The 19,622-nt window shown below is 40.5% G+C and overlaps 1 protein-coding gene across 1 annotated transcript; it reads left to right on the top strand.

The window, feature by feature from the left end:
- The first annotated feature begins 5,156 nt into the window (after window positions 1–5,156).
- Window positions 5,157–6,962, top strand: LOC147891354 (flavonoid 3'-monooxygenase CYP75B137-like). The gene is made up of 2 exons (XM_087390018.1): window positions 5,157–6,078; window positions 6,173–6,962. The coding sequence occupies exons 1-2, from the start codon at window positions 5,158–5,160 to the stop codon at window positions 6,770–6,772; spliced, it is 1,521 nt and encodes a 506-aa protein (XP_087246144.1). The 5' UTR covers window position 5,157; the 3' UTR covers window positions 6,773–6,962.
- The last annotated feature ends 12,660 nt before the right edge of the window (window positions 6,963–19,622 follow it).

Here is a 19,622-nt window from a genome sequence, read left to right as displayed (position 1 = left end):
CTGTAATTTCTCTACTAAAGCAACGCCTATAGACGCGCTCGCTATTTTGCGCGTCTACCTATTTTGCGCGTCTACCAAGCACGTCTATAGTTGCTTTGTGCTGTTGTGTGAGACTTTGAGCCTATAGAATTACTAGTGTTAATGGGATGCAAGGCTCCAAAAATATGTTTTCAAAAGGTGAAATACATCTTTGATTTAAGATGCTGCTTAGGGAATGAAATTAAGAGATGTCCTTAAATAGAGTGACATGCACTGATTTAGCCATGATGATCATCTCCTTGAACAGAGTAAGGTACATTTTCATAGAGTGAATTGATTTGCGAACCTCTCAAGCAAACCATAATCATAAATTTTAACAAATTATCAACAAGACATGGCTTATAAAACACCTTATCACACTTCTTTCTCCTAGGATGATGGTTCCATCAAAGGAAATTACACTTAGAGTACTTGTTATTAGATAGTATACGATGGGAGTAACTCTCTATGAGCATGATGGTGTACATTAGTGAATATTATGTAGAATTGAAGAATGTCATATTTAAGAAATATCCATTTGTGAGTCGAAGTTGTGATTTTATCTATTGATCCAAAGACATACTTGGTACTTAATATGAACCTCATTTTTCCTTTAAACATGTAATTATTATTTTCTAGTATGAATCAAATAACTATCAAAAGTGAGAGAAATTCAAAACCATGTATCAATTACATCATTTCTAGAATTAGTTTATGATTTTGTACATACTTCTTACTTTATAATATTCTTCAATTAGTTGATGATTTGCATATTGTTTGATTTTTAAAAAAAATTTGTTTATATTTTTCATTTAAATATAATGAAAGATGAGGGAGTTTAACATGTACCATTTATTAGTCACATCATTTACTAATCCTAGAATTAGTTTATGATTTTGTACATAGTCCTTACTAGTTTATTATTTTCATATTGTTTGAATTGACTTTTTCATTATAAAAAAATCAAATTGATTTTTTTTTAAATTAAAAAGTTATAAATTATAATTTTCTTGAAGTTTGATTTTTCTTTCACAATTGCCTACCAATGGTGGGGCACATGCCTGGGGCCTAATTCTTAGCTTAAATATATTATATCTATGTACTTTTTATATCACTAATTTATATTTTTCAAAATAGTTATATTCATATATTTTTATGTATTTTATCCTTATAGGTATTCATTTTAATTACTTATATATTTTGTATAAATGATATTATGTATTGTTTTAATATTTTGAACCAATTTTTTTTTTAATTATACAAATGATTGTTTATATAAATTTACTTGATATACTCTTTGTTAATAAATCTTATATATGTATTATTATATTTACATTAATAATGTTTGTTTTATGTATTTACATGATTATAAAGTTTTGCTTATGCAAGAGTCTTGGAGAGAATTCACTTTTTCTAAAATTAAGAAAATTTAAAGCATTAACCAAAGTGTTTTGAAATTATTGCACATGCATGAGATTGGGAGAAGAATCTTTTTTCCAAACGCTTGAATTTTTCCAAAAAATTCAAACAAATGAGTTTTGAGCTTAAGTATTACATCTGCAATACGTTACTTAAAAGGAACCAACTTGTTGCTCAAACAAACAAGTTGGGAGAGAATTGAATCTTTTCAAAACCTTGAAAAATTTCCAAGATGTAAGAAAAACCATTTTGAACTTATTGTGTATGCAATAGGTTGCTCAACAAGTCCCCCCGTTGATTTTTTTCAAAACCTTGATTTTTTTAAAAAGATTACAAACAGAATCATTTTGAACTTGTTTCTATCTAATAGGTTGCTAAAAAGACACAACTGTTTTATTAAAGGCGACATGTTTGAAAGAATTCACTTCTTTCTGATTTTTTTTCAAAAAATGCAAAGATTTAAGTAAACAAAATTTTAAAACTTTTTGAAAAATAGCAAACAAAAGCGTTTTGAACTTGTTGCATATAATAGGTGGAAAGACAACTCGCTTGTTGCAACATTTTAAAATTTTTGGCAAAACAAGCAATAGCTAGGGATGCAAAGTACACTCTCAAGTCACGAAGAAATATGTAATATAGCACGTATGATCAACGGAAGGAGTTTTATATTTTTATGGAGTTACAAAAAATGTACACACATAAGGGGTTATTTAATTCAAAAATTGAAAGTTTTCATACATAAGGGATACTTTAATCATCTCGAAATTTATAGAAGGGTGTATAAAGGTTATAAAAATCTCTAGATAGGGGGTTTTTTTAACACCCCACGATCACACGTGCTATATGTAGTTTTTCAAAGTGCCCCCCTCCCCCGAGAGTGCACTAGCATGAATGGTTGGAATGAAGTGTGGAGTGAGGGGTTATGCTACTTATTCTTTCTTGGGAAACCCAAAAACTTGCCCTTAAAAGCCTAAATCTAAACCTAACTCATGTATCACTTCACTCCCTCCTCATTCTCCTCATTATCCTTCTACCTCACCTCATGTATCCCTTCACTCCCTCCTCATTCTCCTTCTACCTCACCCCATTCTCCTCCTCCCTCGTTCTCCTCCTCCTAAACCCTCCCCCTCTCAGCTGCCTCGCTTCCTCTCTCCCTCCTCCTCCTCCCTCTCCCCATACCTCTGTCTCTCCCTCACCCTCCCTCCCTCTCCCCCTCTCCCCCTAGAGTACCCCTGTGTACACCTCCATCTCTTCTCCTCCTACCTCTCCTCCATCTTTCTCCTTCACTCCCTCCCTCTTTTCCCTTCTATCTGTCCACTCCCTCCCTCTGTTCCCCCCCCTTTCTCACCACTCCCTCCCCCCCCCCAACCACCACCTCTCCAAGAGAACAAGTAATCTTGATATTGTTAGATATACAGAATTGGATGTTCAATTATTTGATAACATTAGTTGAAATATGGGCTAAAAAAGGGCCTCATATGAGAGACATTAAGCAAAAGGTTAAGTCCTTAATCTCTTGGGAAAAACATTGTGGTAAAGGGAAAAATTGATGAGTCATAATGACAAGTGATGTACTTAAAAATGTTGAAGATGCCATCTAATGGCTCGCGTTTAACACCCTTTTTCTATCATCAATCTTGAATCCTGATCTAACGGCTCGCATGTGGTGCCTTTTTTGAAACATTGATCTATGCATGATCCAATGGCTCTCCATCTACCATGGAGACACATGTGGGTGCCAGTATACACTTCCAATTTGAATTTGGATCAAGGGTTCGCATGCGGCATCTATTGTGGATCATTGGATCCATCCTCCCATCCAAGGCCACACATATCGCGCCCCTTTTTGGATCGTTAGATCTACTATCCATCCAAGGGCCCTCCTCAATTCATGCTCCACGCATCTCGAAGCACAAGGTTTAGCTACCATGCTTCTCTAAGGCCATTATTATCGTAGGGGCCAGTTCAGTCTACTGCCTTATAGTCTGCCACCGTCGTTGGATGAAGCAATGATTCGATGTCACACATATGCTCTTATAGAGCTTTTAATTATATCCATTAGATCGTCCATGATCTAATGGATGAGATTGGGTATATTAAAGGGCTTGTCAACCATTAGATCAAGTATGATCCTCGAGGGGTGCAATAATAAGAAACCCTACATATCACGTATGTTCAAGGGGTATTTAAAAAACCCCTCAACTAAAATTTTCCCCCTTAGTAAAAACACCCCTCTTTACTTATGAACTAAGTGATTTTTTTCTAAATTTGAATTAAATAACCCCTCGTTCTATGGTAATCCTATTAAATTTTTCCAAAAAGTTACTTTAAAATACTCTTCCTTTTTGATGCATGTGGTACACTAAAATTTTGTGAGGTGAACTCCCCGAGGTATGATCCAACCATCCCTAAAAGCCAAGATTTCTCCTAAGGCCTTGTACGTTGCTAATACGAGTAACTTGGGGTGGGGACCTTTCATTCCAACCAATGAGGAGGAGGAACAAAACCTCCATTCTTTTAATTCTTGAGCCTCCTCATTGGCCAAGAGATTAATCCATATTTTTAAGCCCCTAATACAAGAGGCCCTTTTTGAGTCCATATTTCCCCTAATTATTAAACAAATTATAGTATTCATGGCAAGTATTTGGTTATATAGCTACTATAATTTTTGTTATGAAAGATAGCTTCACCACAACAAGCACTTAGTTTTTTAGAGTATAGTATTCATCATTTTTAGAGTTTTCTTTGTACAATTCTAAAATTAGACTTTACACAAGTCTGAATTTTTTTAATAGATAGTGTATTATTAGTTGGGGGGCTATTAGTTTTGGAGAAAAGAAGAGGGGTCACAGGTGAAAGAGAAGAGGGCAAGAGCATGATTGAACTAAATGGGAAAATGAATAAAGGGGGGGGGGGTGAAAGAGAAGAGGGCAAGTGCATGATTGAACTAAAGGGGGAAAAGAACAAAGGGGGGAGGGGAGGCTTGCCACTTAATCGAGCGGGGGACTTTAATAAATGGGGGCATTATAGAGGGAGGAGCCACTAGATTGGGGAGGGAAGGAGAGGCCATTTGTAAATTGCATGGTTCCAATAGGCATATTATAGTGCTTTATAGCTTAGTGGTAAGGCTCAAGTGTGTGGAAAAGCTTAAAGGGTTAGAAAGAAATGTGCTCTCCAATGTGAATTCAAAATAAAAAATAAAAGCCTTTGTGTAAAACATTAAGCTATGCACAAACAAATGAGGAATAACTTGGGAATAAAAGTGATCCATAATGTGCCAACTCCTCTAAGATGGCTCACTCGTTGATACACTTAACATTGAATGCTCGAATTCAAAAAATGGAGAAAAAATGCCTTGCATTGCCGCATGTCACGCATAACAAAATCACTCTTGGTAGATGCCACTCGCCATTTTCTTAGGCTCTTTACATACCACTAGCTTGCCCACCTGCCAGGCCCAATCGGCCCCTAAAATCATGCAGTCTGCCCAAACGTGGGCAGCTAAGACCCTCTCGAGTTGAACACTCAACCATTCCGTGCCATTGAAAATTGAACACTCAATCACTGTAAACACGCTTAAGCAAGAAAATGTTCCCTCACTGTAAACGCGCTTAAGCAAGAAAATGTTCCCGCGTTGCCACCTGGCATGTCCCTAAGACCATAAAAGACCCAGCGCTTGAGCCATTCTCACCACCTCAAGACAACCCCAGCTGCACAGCTATGGAGCTTCTTCCTCTCATGTGGAGCGCCTTCACACTAGCAGCCGCAATTCTCCTCCCCACCTTGCTCATCTTAGTCTTTTTTTCATTTCACCAGTCTGTAACCCGCAAATCAAAGCTTCCCCCAGGCCCTCGACCTTGGCCAATCCTCGGCAACCTGCCCCAGCTCCTCGGAGCTAACTCTGCCACTCTTCATCGCACCTACACTCATCTCTCCCGCCAATACGGGCCTATCTTCTCCCTGCGTCTAGGCTCTTTCCCGGCTCTGATCATATCCTCCTCTTCCCTCGCTAAGGAATTCTTGATGACTCACGACAAATCCTTTTCCGATCGTCCTGTTTCAGGAATGCCTGAGGCTTTGCTGTATGGACAAGCGAACAGTATTGCTTTCGCACCCTACGGCCACAACTGGAGGGAGGTCCGGAAGCTCTTCAGCTTGCAACTTTTCTCTCAAAAAAGGCTTCAAGACTGCGAAAATGTGAGGTACGAGGAGGTTGCTCGTATGATACAATATATAGAGCTCAAGGCTAGTAAAGGCGAAGGATATGTACTCGAGCTGAGCAAATGTGCGGCTACGATGGCCGGCAATATCGTGTCTCGCCTAGCTTTCTCGACAACGTTGGTGGACTGGGCAACTGGCCCGGGCGGAGAGCTGCACGACCTGTTGCACGAGTTCAATACTGTATTACTTTCTACACTGATAGGAGACTACATCCCCTGGCTGGGATGGCTGGACCTGCTGACCAAGCGTCGCATGCGTCGAGTTCATGAGCACTTGGACGACTTCATGAGCAGGATCGTAAAAGAGCGTTTAAGGAGTGATGCAGCAAGAAGGTCGACACCGGATTTTGTGGACGTGTTGTTGGAGAAGACGGGAGGGCATGACGCACAGGCACTGGATTCGATCAAGGCCGTTGTCTGGGTAAATTAATTATACGTATGGGTATGTCGTTGGGGATTCTTTGTTAATTTTTTCTTGCGATGCGGGCACCTAATTCTCATCATCGTCATACCAGGAGATGTTCACGGGCGGGGTCGATACGACGAGCGTCACGGTAGAATGGGCGGTAGCGGAGCTGCTGCGGAACCCGGAGGAGCTGAAGAAGGTGCGGGAGGAAATGGATGAGGCGGTGGGAGAGGAGAGGCGGCTGCTACGGGAGAGCGATCTGCCGAAGCTACCATATTTGCAAGCAGTGGTGAAGGAGACGTTAAGGCTGCACCCAGCAGGGGCGACAACGCTGGCACATACAGCCCAGGAGAGGTGTGAAGCGGCGGGGTACGCGATCCCTGCAGGCACGAGTGTGTTCATAAACATGTGGGCGATAGGGAGGGACGAGGCAACGTGGGAGAGAGCGGAGGAGTTTGTGCCGTCGAGGTTTGTGGGAAGCGCAGTGGATGTGAGGGGGCAACACTTCGAGCTACTGCCCTTCGGGTCAGGGAGGCGCGGTTGCCCAGGGATGCCACTCGCTCTAGTGCTCGTCCCTCTCGTCATAGCCAATCTGGTACACTGTTTTGATTGGCGTGTGCCTGAACGTCTGGACATGCAGGAAAAGCTCGAAACAGTTTTGTCCTTGGCTGTTCCCTTACGTGCCATCCCCACTCCCAGACTTGCGTAGGTCGTTGCCCATCTAATAAGCATCCAACCAATGGTTCACCTCCTTAGAATTATACGAGGTAAGCATCCAACCAATGGTTCGCCTCCTTACCATGTATGGTGCTGCTAAATACAATAAGAGGCACTAAAACTACAGGTAGCTCTTTTAACGAAGGATATGTTTTATTAACAAAGATTTGGATTTGTTTTTGTTTTATCTTTAAAATATTGAATTTAGCACATAGCAATTTGCATTAAGCACATCTCACTTTGTATTCTTCACATAGTACTTTGTATTTAGCCATAACCACAGAGTTGTGTAGGGGAAGAGTTGGCACACTTCTTCTCCAAAAATTATGATATTTCCGAAGGATTACACAAGCTTATTTACTACTTGCTAACAAAGACAGCCTTATTAAATAGAGGGTGGTAGTTGTGAGAGCTTTAAGTTATAACATTAATCTTGAGAGTCCATATGAAAATTTAAGAGGACATGAATTGGAAGATGTCAACATGAATATTGGGAGGATAAAACATTCAAAGAATTTAAAAAAATGATGTCCTTGTTTGCTGACTATTAATTTCTAAGATCATCCTCGTTGAATTGTCTTCTCAAACACTGTTGCCCCCTAGTCACTGATGAATATCGGGAGGATCAAACATTCAAATAATTAAAAAAAATTATGTCCTTGTTTGATGACTATTGACCTCTAACATCATTCCCATTCAATCATCTTCTCAAACACTGATGCCCTCTAGTCATCATCACTGATCTACCATCATTCATCTCAGTGGACCAATATTGGAATTAATCTTCTAAGAAAATGCTTGCATGATTTACTACTTGCTAACAAAGACAATCTTATTAAATAGAGGGTGGTAGTTGTGAGAGCTTTAAGTTATAACATTAACCTTGAGAGTCCATATGAAAATTTAAGAGGACATGAATTGGAAGATGTCAACATGAATATTGGGAGGATGAAACATTCAAAGAATTTAAAAAAATGATGTCCTTGTTTGCTGACTATTAATTTCTAAGATCATCCTCGTTGAATCGTCTTCTCAAACACTGTTGCCCCCTAGTCACTGATGAATATCGGGAGGATCAAACATTCAAATAATTAAAAAAAATTATGTCCTTGTTTGATGACTATTGACCTCTAACATCATTCCCATTCAATCATCTTCTCAAACACTGATGCCCTCTAGTCATCATCACTGATCTACCATCATTCATCTCAGTGGGCCAATATTGGAATTAATATTCTAAGAAAATGCTTGCATGACATCAATTAGTCAAAGAAATGCCTTGTATTCTCTACGATCCGACATCTCACATGCATACCACTAGGGGGGAAACCGTAGGTTACTACGAGGCAAGCAAAAGAAAAGACTCTAGATGCCTTCATCAATTGTCTTCTGGGGGAAAAAAACGACCATGCATAAACTTTTTAGCCCAGTCACAAAGACTACAAAGTCCTCTAGCTTTTCTCTATTGTTCTAAATCAAAGAAAACATTATCTTAACACTAATTTGGTAGAAGGACATAAAAATGTCCTAGGACACTTTTATGTCATGTCAATTTAGCAACTTCCTAGAATTATTCAAAAGCATCGATAAGGTATATTGGGGTTTTGATTATTTTCCCTAATAGCTTATATGCTGAAAAAAACTTGGAATTATGATGGATTAGAACTTGCACCTATTACTTTGAGTTCTACCTAAAGTTTTAAGGTCAACCTAACACCGATATTTCAAGTTGTTTTCTCAAGATTTATATAAAACGTCCATACTTAGAATGAGTTTTCTTAGAGTTTTTAAGTCCTAGAGTCTAAGGATAACTATAACACATGTTTATATTTCCTCGAAGCTAGATAATCATATTCATTATGATCTATGGCCTTAAATGTAATTTTAGTGAATGCTGATGGCAAGGGAAAAATCGACCTCTTACAAATTCTTTGTCATGTCTAACAAGTTCTAAACTCAACCATACTAAGTACATGTCTTCAATAGGATATTATGGAGTAGCGTGAGTTTTTAGGGGACCTAATGTCATGTAGAACACCAAATTCAAATCGTATATTGATTATTCCTTATGCTGTAATTCATGCTAAATTCAAGATAGAAGGGTTAAAGGATATGATAAGAACCTTAATACGCTTAAAATTATACTTATAGAGTGCCTCTAATCATGAATGAGTGACACCAATTTAAAAAAGTTATATGCGGAACACTTATATACATGATAATTCAAAACTATAAAAGTGAGATTTAATGTGAAACCTATTTTGGTAATTGATATTTGGAGCACTTAATCTCTTTTAGTTTTAGCCTTTATTGTGATGTGGTAACTTTACCTTATGATATAATATTGTTATTGTTAAGATAGGATGCTTTGTGGCTAATATGTGTAGTATAAAAAGATTTTTATTTATGAAATGCGACTTATAATGCAACTTGCTAGGCTGACCACTCTTGTTAATTGATAAATTAATCTTGCCAAAATGATTTTTAAACAAAGTTTGTCACTCTTAGGTGTTTGATATACTTATAAACACTTTGTAAAAAATGCTAGCTCCTCGAAATCAATTTTATTTTTAGGCATACTAGATATAGTTTCAAATCTAAGTACTGTTTGGGTGAACGACCGTGTTACCATACATTTGTGAGCATTTTGTAATCACATGTAATAGTTTTTTGTGCTGCTTATATTTTGGGATAATAGTCCTATGAGTCTACCTTAAGCTGAAAAGGGAAATCACCAAAAAACACATCTACATCAAGTTGTGATTTTTTTGCCAAAACCTCAAAAGGACACTTTTATGTCCTGTTATGCTACCAAACTAGTGTTAATACCCACTATTTCCATCATAGTCTATCCATGGGCTCTTTCAGCTACACTTCATAGTCGGTAAGCACACACTCCTATCATGCTATTTGAGAAAATCCGTTTGTTCCCATTTCTTTCTCCGAAAACCAGCTCAATCCCACATACATTTCTCATGGTAGATTTGTTTCAAATCCCTACCTTTCTTAGCTTTGTAGATGGCATCGCAGGTTCTGATTGTTGCTAAGATATAGATGCGGTAAAGCATAGGCTAACAAAGAAGTTGTTAAATTTTGGAATTGTTCTACTGAATGCTTACTCTTGAAAGTCACCCTTGATCACGCATTTTCTAGAAGCAGAACATGTGCCTATCAAGTCTTTGTCACATATAATCAAGGAGGTTATCGGTCTAAATCCACAAGGAGCTATAAACATCATTGTATATAGATGTACAACACGGGCCTACAACAATGTTTTTGATGGTGAAGGAACTGTACATAGCCTGAAGAATGCGTGACCCAATAGAGTTTGGAGGCTATGATCTAAGGCTTGAAGAAAAAGTCCCCTCCAGAGCTTTGAGAGCTTCTTGAGGTAGTTTCCAAGGGAGCCATGAGCTTCCAATCCATTTTTTTGCATCTATAGGCATGCAAGCACTTGGCACATTATGTTTTACTTCATTTCTCAACTTGGGGGTTTCACTATATGTAAATCCTCTATATCATGTGCGTTCAAGGCCTAATTTAAAAGTACCTCATCTGGGAATTTTTCATAAATAAAACACACCCTTTTTCTATTCAATCGTGAATACCCTCTTTAAAAGGTACCCTTCTGTATGCTAAAAAGTGTAAAATGAAGATTTAAAAACCCCTTTTGTTGAGCCCACGTGCTATGCTTACATATCTATGAGTGATCCCCCTGACTTTCTTAACTTGTACAGAATGCATATAGAGTTCTCAACTAAAGGCAACTAGGGCATCTATCCTAAAAAAGTGAGTGCCTCCTTAAGCTAAGCATCTCCCTACCACACTCATCCCACCAAGCTATGCCCTTCAGAGTTTGAGCACGCCTGACCACTAGATGCTTTGGCCCTGTGTAACCTCTTGCTTCTAGGCTCCTTCTAGCATCTTTAACCCACCTTGAATTGTGTGAGCTATATATCCATTGCCACTCCTATTCTTGAAATGCAGAGACCTTGGCTTTGTCTATTACAGTTCATAATAGACACATCAAAATCCCAGCTTTTCTTAGTAGAGATCCACTCGCTTACTGTCTCTTGCTACAAAGTTTGGCAAGTTGTGTTCTTAGATTCTCAAACAAAAACTCTACAATGTCTTTGCTTGATACTTCCTAAGGGAGCTAGAGAGGAAGTGGAGCGGTGTGAAGGATTCTGTGCTAGTTTTACTCAAATTATACTTCAAAAAGCCCACAGTGCATGTTCAAAGTACTTCTAGGATAGACCATGAGTATTGATAGACGTCCGGATATTGGTTTTTCATAGGTCACTCAGGTCTTGAGTGCTTTTGAAAGGAATTCTTCATAGATGCCTCGTTTGTCTACAAAATTTCGTATTCTATGGGCGACATGGTAATCGCCAGACCGTTTACATCCACACACATGGGCATCTTCTTTCGTGCTTGTGACATGGCCTCAAGCCTTTTATTGAAGACACTTTCTTCCCATTTCTTCAAAGCCTACTGGCTAGTTCCACTTAGATGAAATCATACACTCTAATTTATTCTTTGATTTGTAGCTGTGTCACCGATGTACAAATTCATTAGGAAAGCGGCGATAACTTGGTATAATATTTTGTGATTGCTTCTTGCTTTGGGTTGTCACGCAGTCTCATCATTATAAGACATATGAGTCTAGTGATTACAGTTTTGGGAAAAAGGCAACGTTCCAAATGGCCTACCTCATTGAAAACGCTGCACAATTCAACTCCAAAAAAAATCTAAAATTTTGAAAACGTTATTAATTAGCAAACATGAAATTTTGAATCCTCTCAAACGTCCATCCTCTCAGCATCTACTTGTGTCCATGATAGGTTCCTCCATGTTGCCACATTTCCTCTCTTGTTTTTTTCCTAGTTTGTAGGTAATAGGTAATAGATGGTAGTTTTCACCAATGTTGCATACTCTGAGAACACATTGAAATGTTACCCCATCTAGAACACATAGAAATACGAATCCATCTAGTTGTATGTCTTCCCACCTCTCCTCTCAAAGAAATGAGACACCTGTTCACTTTCTCCCCAACACACATATTGTGGAATTAGCGCTCTAGCATCCCTTGTGGGAAATGCATCAAACATGATCATTGGAATGGTCCTAAATTTAGCATACATGTGAAAAAAACTCATTGCAACAATTTCAATATTCTCAAAACTAACCTTGCTAATTTTTTAGTAGGCAATTCCATTCAAGCTTGAAGTTTTGTTGGATTGCCGCATGCTTTTAGGATGGCAACAAAGAATAATATATTCAATTGTTCTTGCATTTATTTAAAAAGTCAAACAGCCTCCTAAGGCTTGCTATCTTCTTGCTCAGTAGACCCCAAGGTCATGGCAATCCATGTTTCAACTCTTTTATTTGTGACTTCCCGAACAATAACATTCATTTGTCTTCCTTAGATACACTCTGGCTCCTTTTGATTCACCCACATCTAAGGTGCACCTCTCAGTTAATTCCTATAGGAACTAGGTACAAAAATGACAAGCTCTTTGGTGAAATTTGCCATGGTAGAGATCCTTCAAGGAAGCATTGGATCCGGTTGTAGGAGATGAGAGGAAAATGGAAGAGTCATATTTCCCAAAGGTACCATATCTACAAGCAAAGATGAAGGAAGATATGGAAACTATGTCCACTTCCTCCTTCCACACCTTGTAAAGCATGCAATAGAGGTGGTAGGCTATAGGCTATCCACCAACACTAGTGTCTCATGAATGCATGAGCTATATGGAGATGCCAACCCGTGGGAAAAACCTTTGTATTCATGCTTGAGAGGTTCCTTTCCTCCCACGGTGAAGCCATAGATGTAGTTCTTTCCAGGGAAAGCTACGAGCTTTTGGCATTTGGCACCGAGACATGCTCTAACCCAAGCATTAACATGGGCATTCCTATGGAAAATGTAGTGCATAGCTTCAATTGGATGCACTTCTCATCTTTGCTTCCTTCTCCATGGAAGAAACATTGGAATTCATTGCCTTTCTCATGCACCCCCTCCTTGCCATCCCCATGCTTGGGGGCTCCTCTTTTCCACGGCTTCCACAGGAAGAGCAAGGTATTCTCAGTATGCAGGGTTCCGAGGCTTTTTGTCACCTACAGATATATCGGGGTTGTCAAATTTTGTAGTATACGTGTAGCTTCGGACCTCGAGTTGTATTCTAGTGAGAGATGTAGGCTTAAGTGTGGTAAGCAAACATATTGCATGCATGTCTAAAAGGAACATGTATCATCATGGTTGAGGTAACGAAGGCTTTCTCCTTCATTGGAGGTTGCAGGGTTTAGGAAAAGTTCAAGGGTTAGAGGGAGGTTCAAGGTTTAGAAGGAGGCTCTAAGGTTTAGAAGGAGGTTCCAGAGTTTAGAAGGAGGTTCCAAGGTTTAGAAAAGGTTCCAGGGTAAGAAGGAGGATCCAAAGCTCAGGGTAGAGTACATGGTGGAGAGCTCGTCTCCCCCGTAGATCATGGAGGTTAAGGGTTGAGGAACTAAGGGTTTAGGGGGAGCATAGGAGTGGAAGAGGAAGAAGGTGTAAGAGCATGGGGGGAGGAAGAGAGAGGAGGGAGGAGGAGGGAGGAAGGGGAGGAGAAGGGAGGAGGAGGAGGAAGGAGGAGAGGGAGAGGATGGGTTGCAAGATTGGGGGAGAGGGGAGGAGGAGTTACAAGGTTAGGACATGCTTTTGGATGTGGAGTGCAAGGAAGCATGGACACTTGAGACAATTGCTTGGAATACCAAAGTAGAACTCAACACAATGCCCCAAAGAGTGTGACCTTCATTCCATTATGGGATATTTACACAAGTTGGAGAGATTCTCTCTCTGTATGTAGGAATTGTAAGACATTCTCTCTCTACATGTAGAACTTGCATATAGAAGTTGCATGTAAAACTCGCATGTTGCATGTTGCATGTAGAACTCGCATGTAGAACATGCGTGTAGGAGCTACATGTAGGAGTTGCATGTAGGAGTTGCATGTAGGATTGCAAGTCGGAGTTGCATGTAGAACTCGTATGTAGGAATTGCAAGTAGAACTTGCATGTTGAGGATTCCTAAGAGAGGTTATTCCTAGCCTTATGCAAGTACAAGCGGAGCTTTGCTGTTGCTACTCTACACACACATTCTGTACTACCTAAGTTCATGTTGGCATAGAGACAACATACTCTCGGATCCATTTTATTACCCGTCCTCGGGTCATGGCTTATTGTGAGCATGTAGCTAGGTTGCCATGTCTTTAGTCCACCAGTGGCTATGGAACTTGTGTTGTGCTAGTCGATCCTGCTATAAATCCTTGGCACCATACAATTTTTGCTCAATTTCCAGGTAGCATGTATCCACCATTTGTTTGAGCAGAGATATGTGGCATGCTTCTAAGAAGATCACTCTTTGATAGAGTCGGCTTGTAATCTGAGCATTGTCCCGTTCATTGGGATTGAAACTGAGTGGAGGCAAATGGCCATCAAGGTAACATGGGACTCTAGAATGTATTCCAATGTTTTGCAGAAGATAGCACTTAGGTGAAGGAAGCGATCAATGTTGCCGCGCATTATTTGCTCATGCTGCTGAAGTGCTTGGATCATTGTGCCTTGGATACTCCATTCTACACCAAAGTACGGTTCAATCATTGGCCAATTGACCTTCATCCAAAGTGTGTATGTCGGCTTTCCATTTTTTACGTCATGGAACTGCATAGAACTTGGGATGGGTTCTAAGACATGGAGGTGCACGTAGGTACTCTTTCAAGAAGATTACATCAAAGAGCTTGGGATGGCGCCAATCAGGTTGTGGATCCAATTTGCTTATCCAACCTTCACTAATTTGACGCTGATGAAGGTTGGTAGGGAAGTTGTCGAGGGTCCATCCACCTCGAGTTTTCATATCGGGATATTTGCTCCAAAATTGATGGGGTTACTGGGAAGTGGTATCTCATCAAAATCATACCCATAATTGGAACTTGGCCTAGGAGTGCGAATTGGATTATCCGAATCCTGATATTCAAAATCAAATACTGTGTCATTTTTTGTTGATGGAAGCACAAGTAGTGTCGGAGGTGATGACAAGGCAGGGAGAGAATCTGGGGACATGGGGGAGAAATATGGAAGAGTATTAGTTGTGGAAGGGGGAGCAAAGGGGAGGGGGGGAAGAACTGGGAAAATGGTTTGAGCAGCTTGGTAATCCTCAAGGGTAGGATTAGCAAGGGAAGGGAAAAAGCTAGGTGTGAGGGGTTCGTAAGTTTGTGACTATTGCGTTAGTTGAAAATGGTGAGAGGCATGAGCAAAGAGATGATGGAGGGAATATCTGTTAGGATGGAGCTCGAGGAAGGTTAAGAGGGTGGTAGCAGCAAGGGTAAGTGAGGTTATGAGGTTGGCAGAGAGAGTGGTTAGATATGGGAAGTTGGATGTGAGATAGGCCCTGTCATCTTCTGACACTTCTTTTTGCTGGTGCAATGGGATCATCACCTGCATGGGTGGGATGTCGGTTATGTCATGCCTTGCAAATAATAGTGATGGCCTTTGTAGCAATGGCAACAAACCAGCAATAACCCTGAGGGGAGTACTATCCATGAGGCATACTTATGCAATGAAAGCATTCGTCTTGAGTGCTATAAACTCGGCATGTGTAGACAGGCAGAAGATATTTTTCTCATCTTTGGATAAGTCTTGGCAAATTATGCGCAGAGATTTGGTCCCTATGGAACGTTGATCTTCCACTTGTATAGTAGCCACAAGCTCTTGGTACACCACCGTTGTGCATTGTAGTGGGGCTTCATTGGTGTTGTCTTCCATTGCCTCATTGTTGTGCACTAGTAATTGGAGTTCAAGCTTGGTGATGATTATCTTTTGGGACTGCATCTCCTCCATTTTTTCTTTGTATTTCTGGTAGATGGATGTATATGCCTCCTTAAGCTTTTTCATTTGCAAGGTGACCTTCGCCTCTTAAGGAATGTCTTCAGTGGTATTGGACCATTGCTCCAAGACTTGTGCTTGTGAACTGCTAGCCTCTTTAGTGGTAGCAAGTTGGTCCTTTAAGATTCTGCATTCTCTTGTAAGCTCGTCAATGTTGAAGGCACGTATTGCCAAAGATTGTTTCATGTCTTCAAGCTTGTCTTTGCAATCCTGAAGCTCTTCTTATTTGTGAATTAGAATGAGTCAAGCTTGTACCACTACCTCCGTCTGCTAAGCATGCACGGAGGTCAAGGAGTTATAGTAGGTTTATACGATTGCCATTGCTTGTACTGCTGCTATCAGCAGTGTTTGACTTTGGTGGAGGTTGGAGGTCACATCGAAACTCACTACCTTCTCTTGAGCTTGGAGAGCTTGGTTCATGCGCACTTCTTCTACCTCCTTCTCATCTATCTGTGCCCGAAGTGCCTTGACCTCTATGGCAATTGCCGCAAATTGGTCTTCGATTTCTGTTGCAGTCTATCTATCCAATTCTCTTGCATATTACTCCTTGGCCAAGCTAGTGAATAGTTCGGACATTTGGATCATCTGGCTAGCTTGATTTTAGAGAATGATAGATGGTGCTGAGGACTGGCGATACTGCTGATATAAGTGGTGTCCATGTAGCCATCCTGATGATTCTGTAGTACTTGTGGGAGGTTGTTCCAATGGTATTTCAATCACTTGTGTACAATAGTCATACTGTTGATCTAGCACTAGCTCCCCTTGTGGCTCATCGACTGCCATGGCATTGATGGGGGGTTCTAGTGCTGATGTAGCCTTAGGCTCTGGTGCTGATCTTTCCTTAGGCTCTAGTGCCGATCTTTCCTCAGGCTCTGGTTGCTGCTGTTGTTGGAGATATATTGGTTGTAGTTGTGCACCGAGCTGTAGCATCTCGTGGGGCAATTCCTTAATTCCGACCTCCAGAATAGGTGATTCTTCTAAGGCATTTGCTCTTGCCAATGTGATAGTAGGAGAAGTTGGTGATGGCTCCCATACTAGTGAGAAGGGAATGTCCAACTCCTCAATTGGTTTTGGTAACTGGGGCAAAGTCATTTCTCATTCTTGTAGCTCTTTTTTGATGATTATAGCCAATAAGTGTGGAATTTTATTTTTTTGGTTTGATGAACCATCTAGCTTTTTTGTGAAGAAGATGACTAAGTGTTGGATCCAGTCTTGCTTTAGCTTCCTACTCAACAAAACAAATGTGCGGAGTGGAAGGGATCGATTCTTGCCACACTTAACCCCCAGGATTATGGATAGGAAGTGTGCTACTTCCCTGAGGCGATGGTTAAGGATAGTGCGAAGTAATATGCCGTCCCTATGGATCAGTGTGCCCTTGGCGAGGAGAGGCTGTACTTCAAGAAATTTTGCATCGGCAGGCCGTGTAGGGTATTTGGCACCTTGTGTTGGGAGTGAGAAAGCCCTTTGAATAAGTATACTATCGAGGATAATGCTGAGTGGGCGCCTCTGATGTACAGTGATGGTACCATACTTGCCAACCTCTGCATTGATGGAGTGGTAATAATGGAGAAAGTCCCTGATGTATGTAATCATTGTAGGACTGTAATCCAAGGATTTTAGGCTCTCATGCAAACTGCCTAGACCCCTTTTCTCTAAGTAAGATGTTCCTTCCTTGGAAAGAGCATAAGTCGATGTAGGTGGCCACACAAGTTCTAGTGACTTGGCCCCATCAATGGTTGTGTAGGCCGGTGGTGAATAGGGTGGCATTTGTTTTTCTTGGTCATGCACTGAATCCTCCTTGGAGCTATCGCTCTGGACCACAAATGCATGTGGTCGCCATGGTTGAGAGGATGTAGATGGCTGCGAACTCTGGAGGAATCTCGTGGTTGAGGCGGTGGGCTCTTTCTGCGCATCCTCTTTACTGACAGCATTTTTTTTGAACGTGCATCCATATGCATGTGGTGTACCATTGATCATTAGATTAGTTGGCATGTAGGTATGACCTTTGTGTGTGTTTGTGAGAGATCTTATTTTTGTACATGCTTTGAGAGTGTGGAATGAAAGTGTGTGGCACAATTATTCATGCAATCATCTATGTGTCTAAGCAAAAGCATGTCAGTGCACATGACCTAATAGCTAGGTAGGGACTAACTATATGCTTTTTTTGTTGCTGGGATTTCATAGGGCATCTAGAACTCAGGCATCACTTTTGAGCCCTAGGTTAAAATCGATTGATGCTACCTATATGTGCAAAGACATACATATGCAAGTGAGTGCTCGTGTACAATCTAATCCTAACTAAGGAAGACTTGGGTTTCCCACATCTTCATTTTTGTTGGGGATGGCTTGCGTGTTGAAGTAGTAGCGCTTCAATCGCGGCTCCCGTTTATTGTTGTGTTGAATTGAACTCCATCAACCAATGTTTCTAGTAGCACAGCTCTGATGGGATTCATCTTTCTTACTCGGTAGGGTCCTTGACCTAGATACTTTAGTTTCCCCTTGTGTACTTTGGCATTGTATAATAGGACCAAGTCACCTTCCTTGATGTCTTTAGCTTTAAGATTTCTGTCAAACCATGCCTTTCTTCTGTGTTTTTCTATTGTCATGGCATGGTAGGTGACTAGTCTTGTCTCTGTATGCTTCTCTAACTGATAGAGTCTTTCTTTTAAGGATTCATAGTCTCCCATGCGTTCCTGTACTACTATGTGTAGGCTTGGTATTACAAATTCTAGTGGGACCACAGCTTCAAGGCCATACACCAATTGAAAATTTGTGTTCCCTGTAGTGACCTTGAGTGTGGTTCTATATGCCCATAAGACTGCATTCAGTTTCTCTGCCCAATCAAAACAATGTGGTTCTACTACCTTGGTGAGGATAATGCATAATATTTTGTTGGTGGATTCGGCCTATCCATTCCCTTGGGGGTAGTAGGGTGTGCTTTTTCTATGGATTACCATAAAGCCAAACAAGAGTTCTTGGATTATCTCATTGACAAAATGTGTGCCTCTATCCGACACAATTTCAATGGGGCATCCGAATTGGGTGATCACATTTTCATATAAGAACCTTGCTGTGCTTTTGGCATCTACCTTTTTGACTACTTTAGCTTCATCCCATTTTGTAAAGTAATCAGTGGCCACAATGATGTAGCATGCCTGTGTTCCTTTTGCTGTTGAATGGATGGGACCCACATAGTCAATCCCCCATTTTTCAAATGGTTTTTGTGCAACAACTGTTGTTAGGGGATTGAAGTCTTTGTGTTGTGGTTTAGTAGTCCGTTGGCATACATCACAACCTTTTACATATTCATTGGCATCTGCCCACAGTGTTGGCTACCAATAGCCTACGAGGATGACTTTTCTTGTTGTGGCTTCCCCTTGGAAGTGTCCTCTTGCATGATCTCATTGGCATGATCTCATGAATCATTACACATCTTCTTCATACCTAGTCCTTGCCCATCTTGTACAGTTGTCCTGCAATGAAGAGTTGATAGGGTCCAACCTTTAGAATTAGTTTTCTGGCATCAACTGCTTTCATTTCAAGGGTGGTCTTCCTACCATTAAGTACCCAATGATATCTCCACACCACTCTAAAACAGCATCTATTTAAAATAGTATGGCATTTGGTAAGTTGTCTTCTACTCCACTGGCTTCTTCTCCCAACTTGACATGAGACATGTGATTGGCAATGTAGTGTTGGGCACCTTTGCGGACCATTATTTTGAAGTTGAATTCTTGAAGCAAGAGGAGCCATCAGGTTATTCTTCCTGTTGTACAAGGACGGTTCACAAGATAAAGCAATGCTTGATGGTCGGTGTAGAAGACAAAATCATTTGCTAGTAGATAGTGCCGAATTTTTTAACACTATACACCATTGCTAGGGCTTCTCTTTCTGTGGTGGTATAGTTGATCTTTGCATCATTGAGT

This window comes from Dipteris shenzhenensis, chromosome 18 (genome assembly GCF_047967505.1).
Source record: "Dipteris shenzhenensis isolate YYH24624 ecotype China chromosome 18, Dip_SZ_1.0, whole genome shotgun sequence".
NCBI classification, from domain to species: domain Eukaryota; kingdom Viridiplantae; phylum Streptophyta; class Polypodiopsida; order Gleicheniales; family Dipteridaceae; genus Dipteris; species Dipteris shenzhenensis.
The sequence above is the reverse complement of the archived record's forward strand: the minus strand, read 5'-3'. Positions and strand labels throughout refer to the sequence as shown.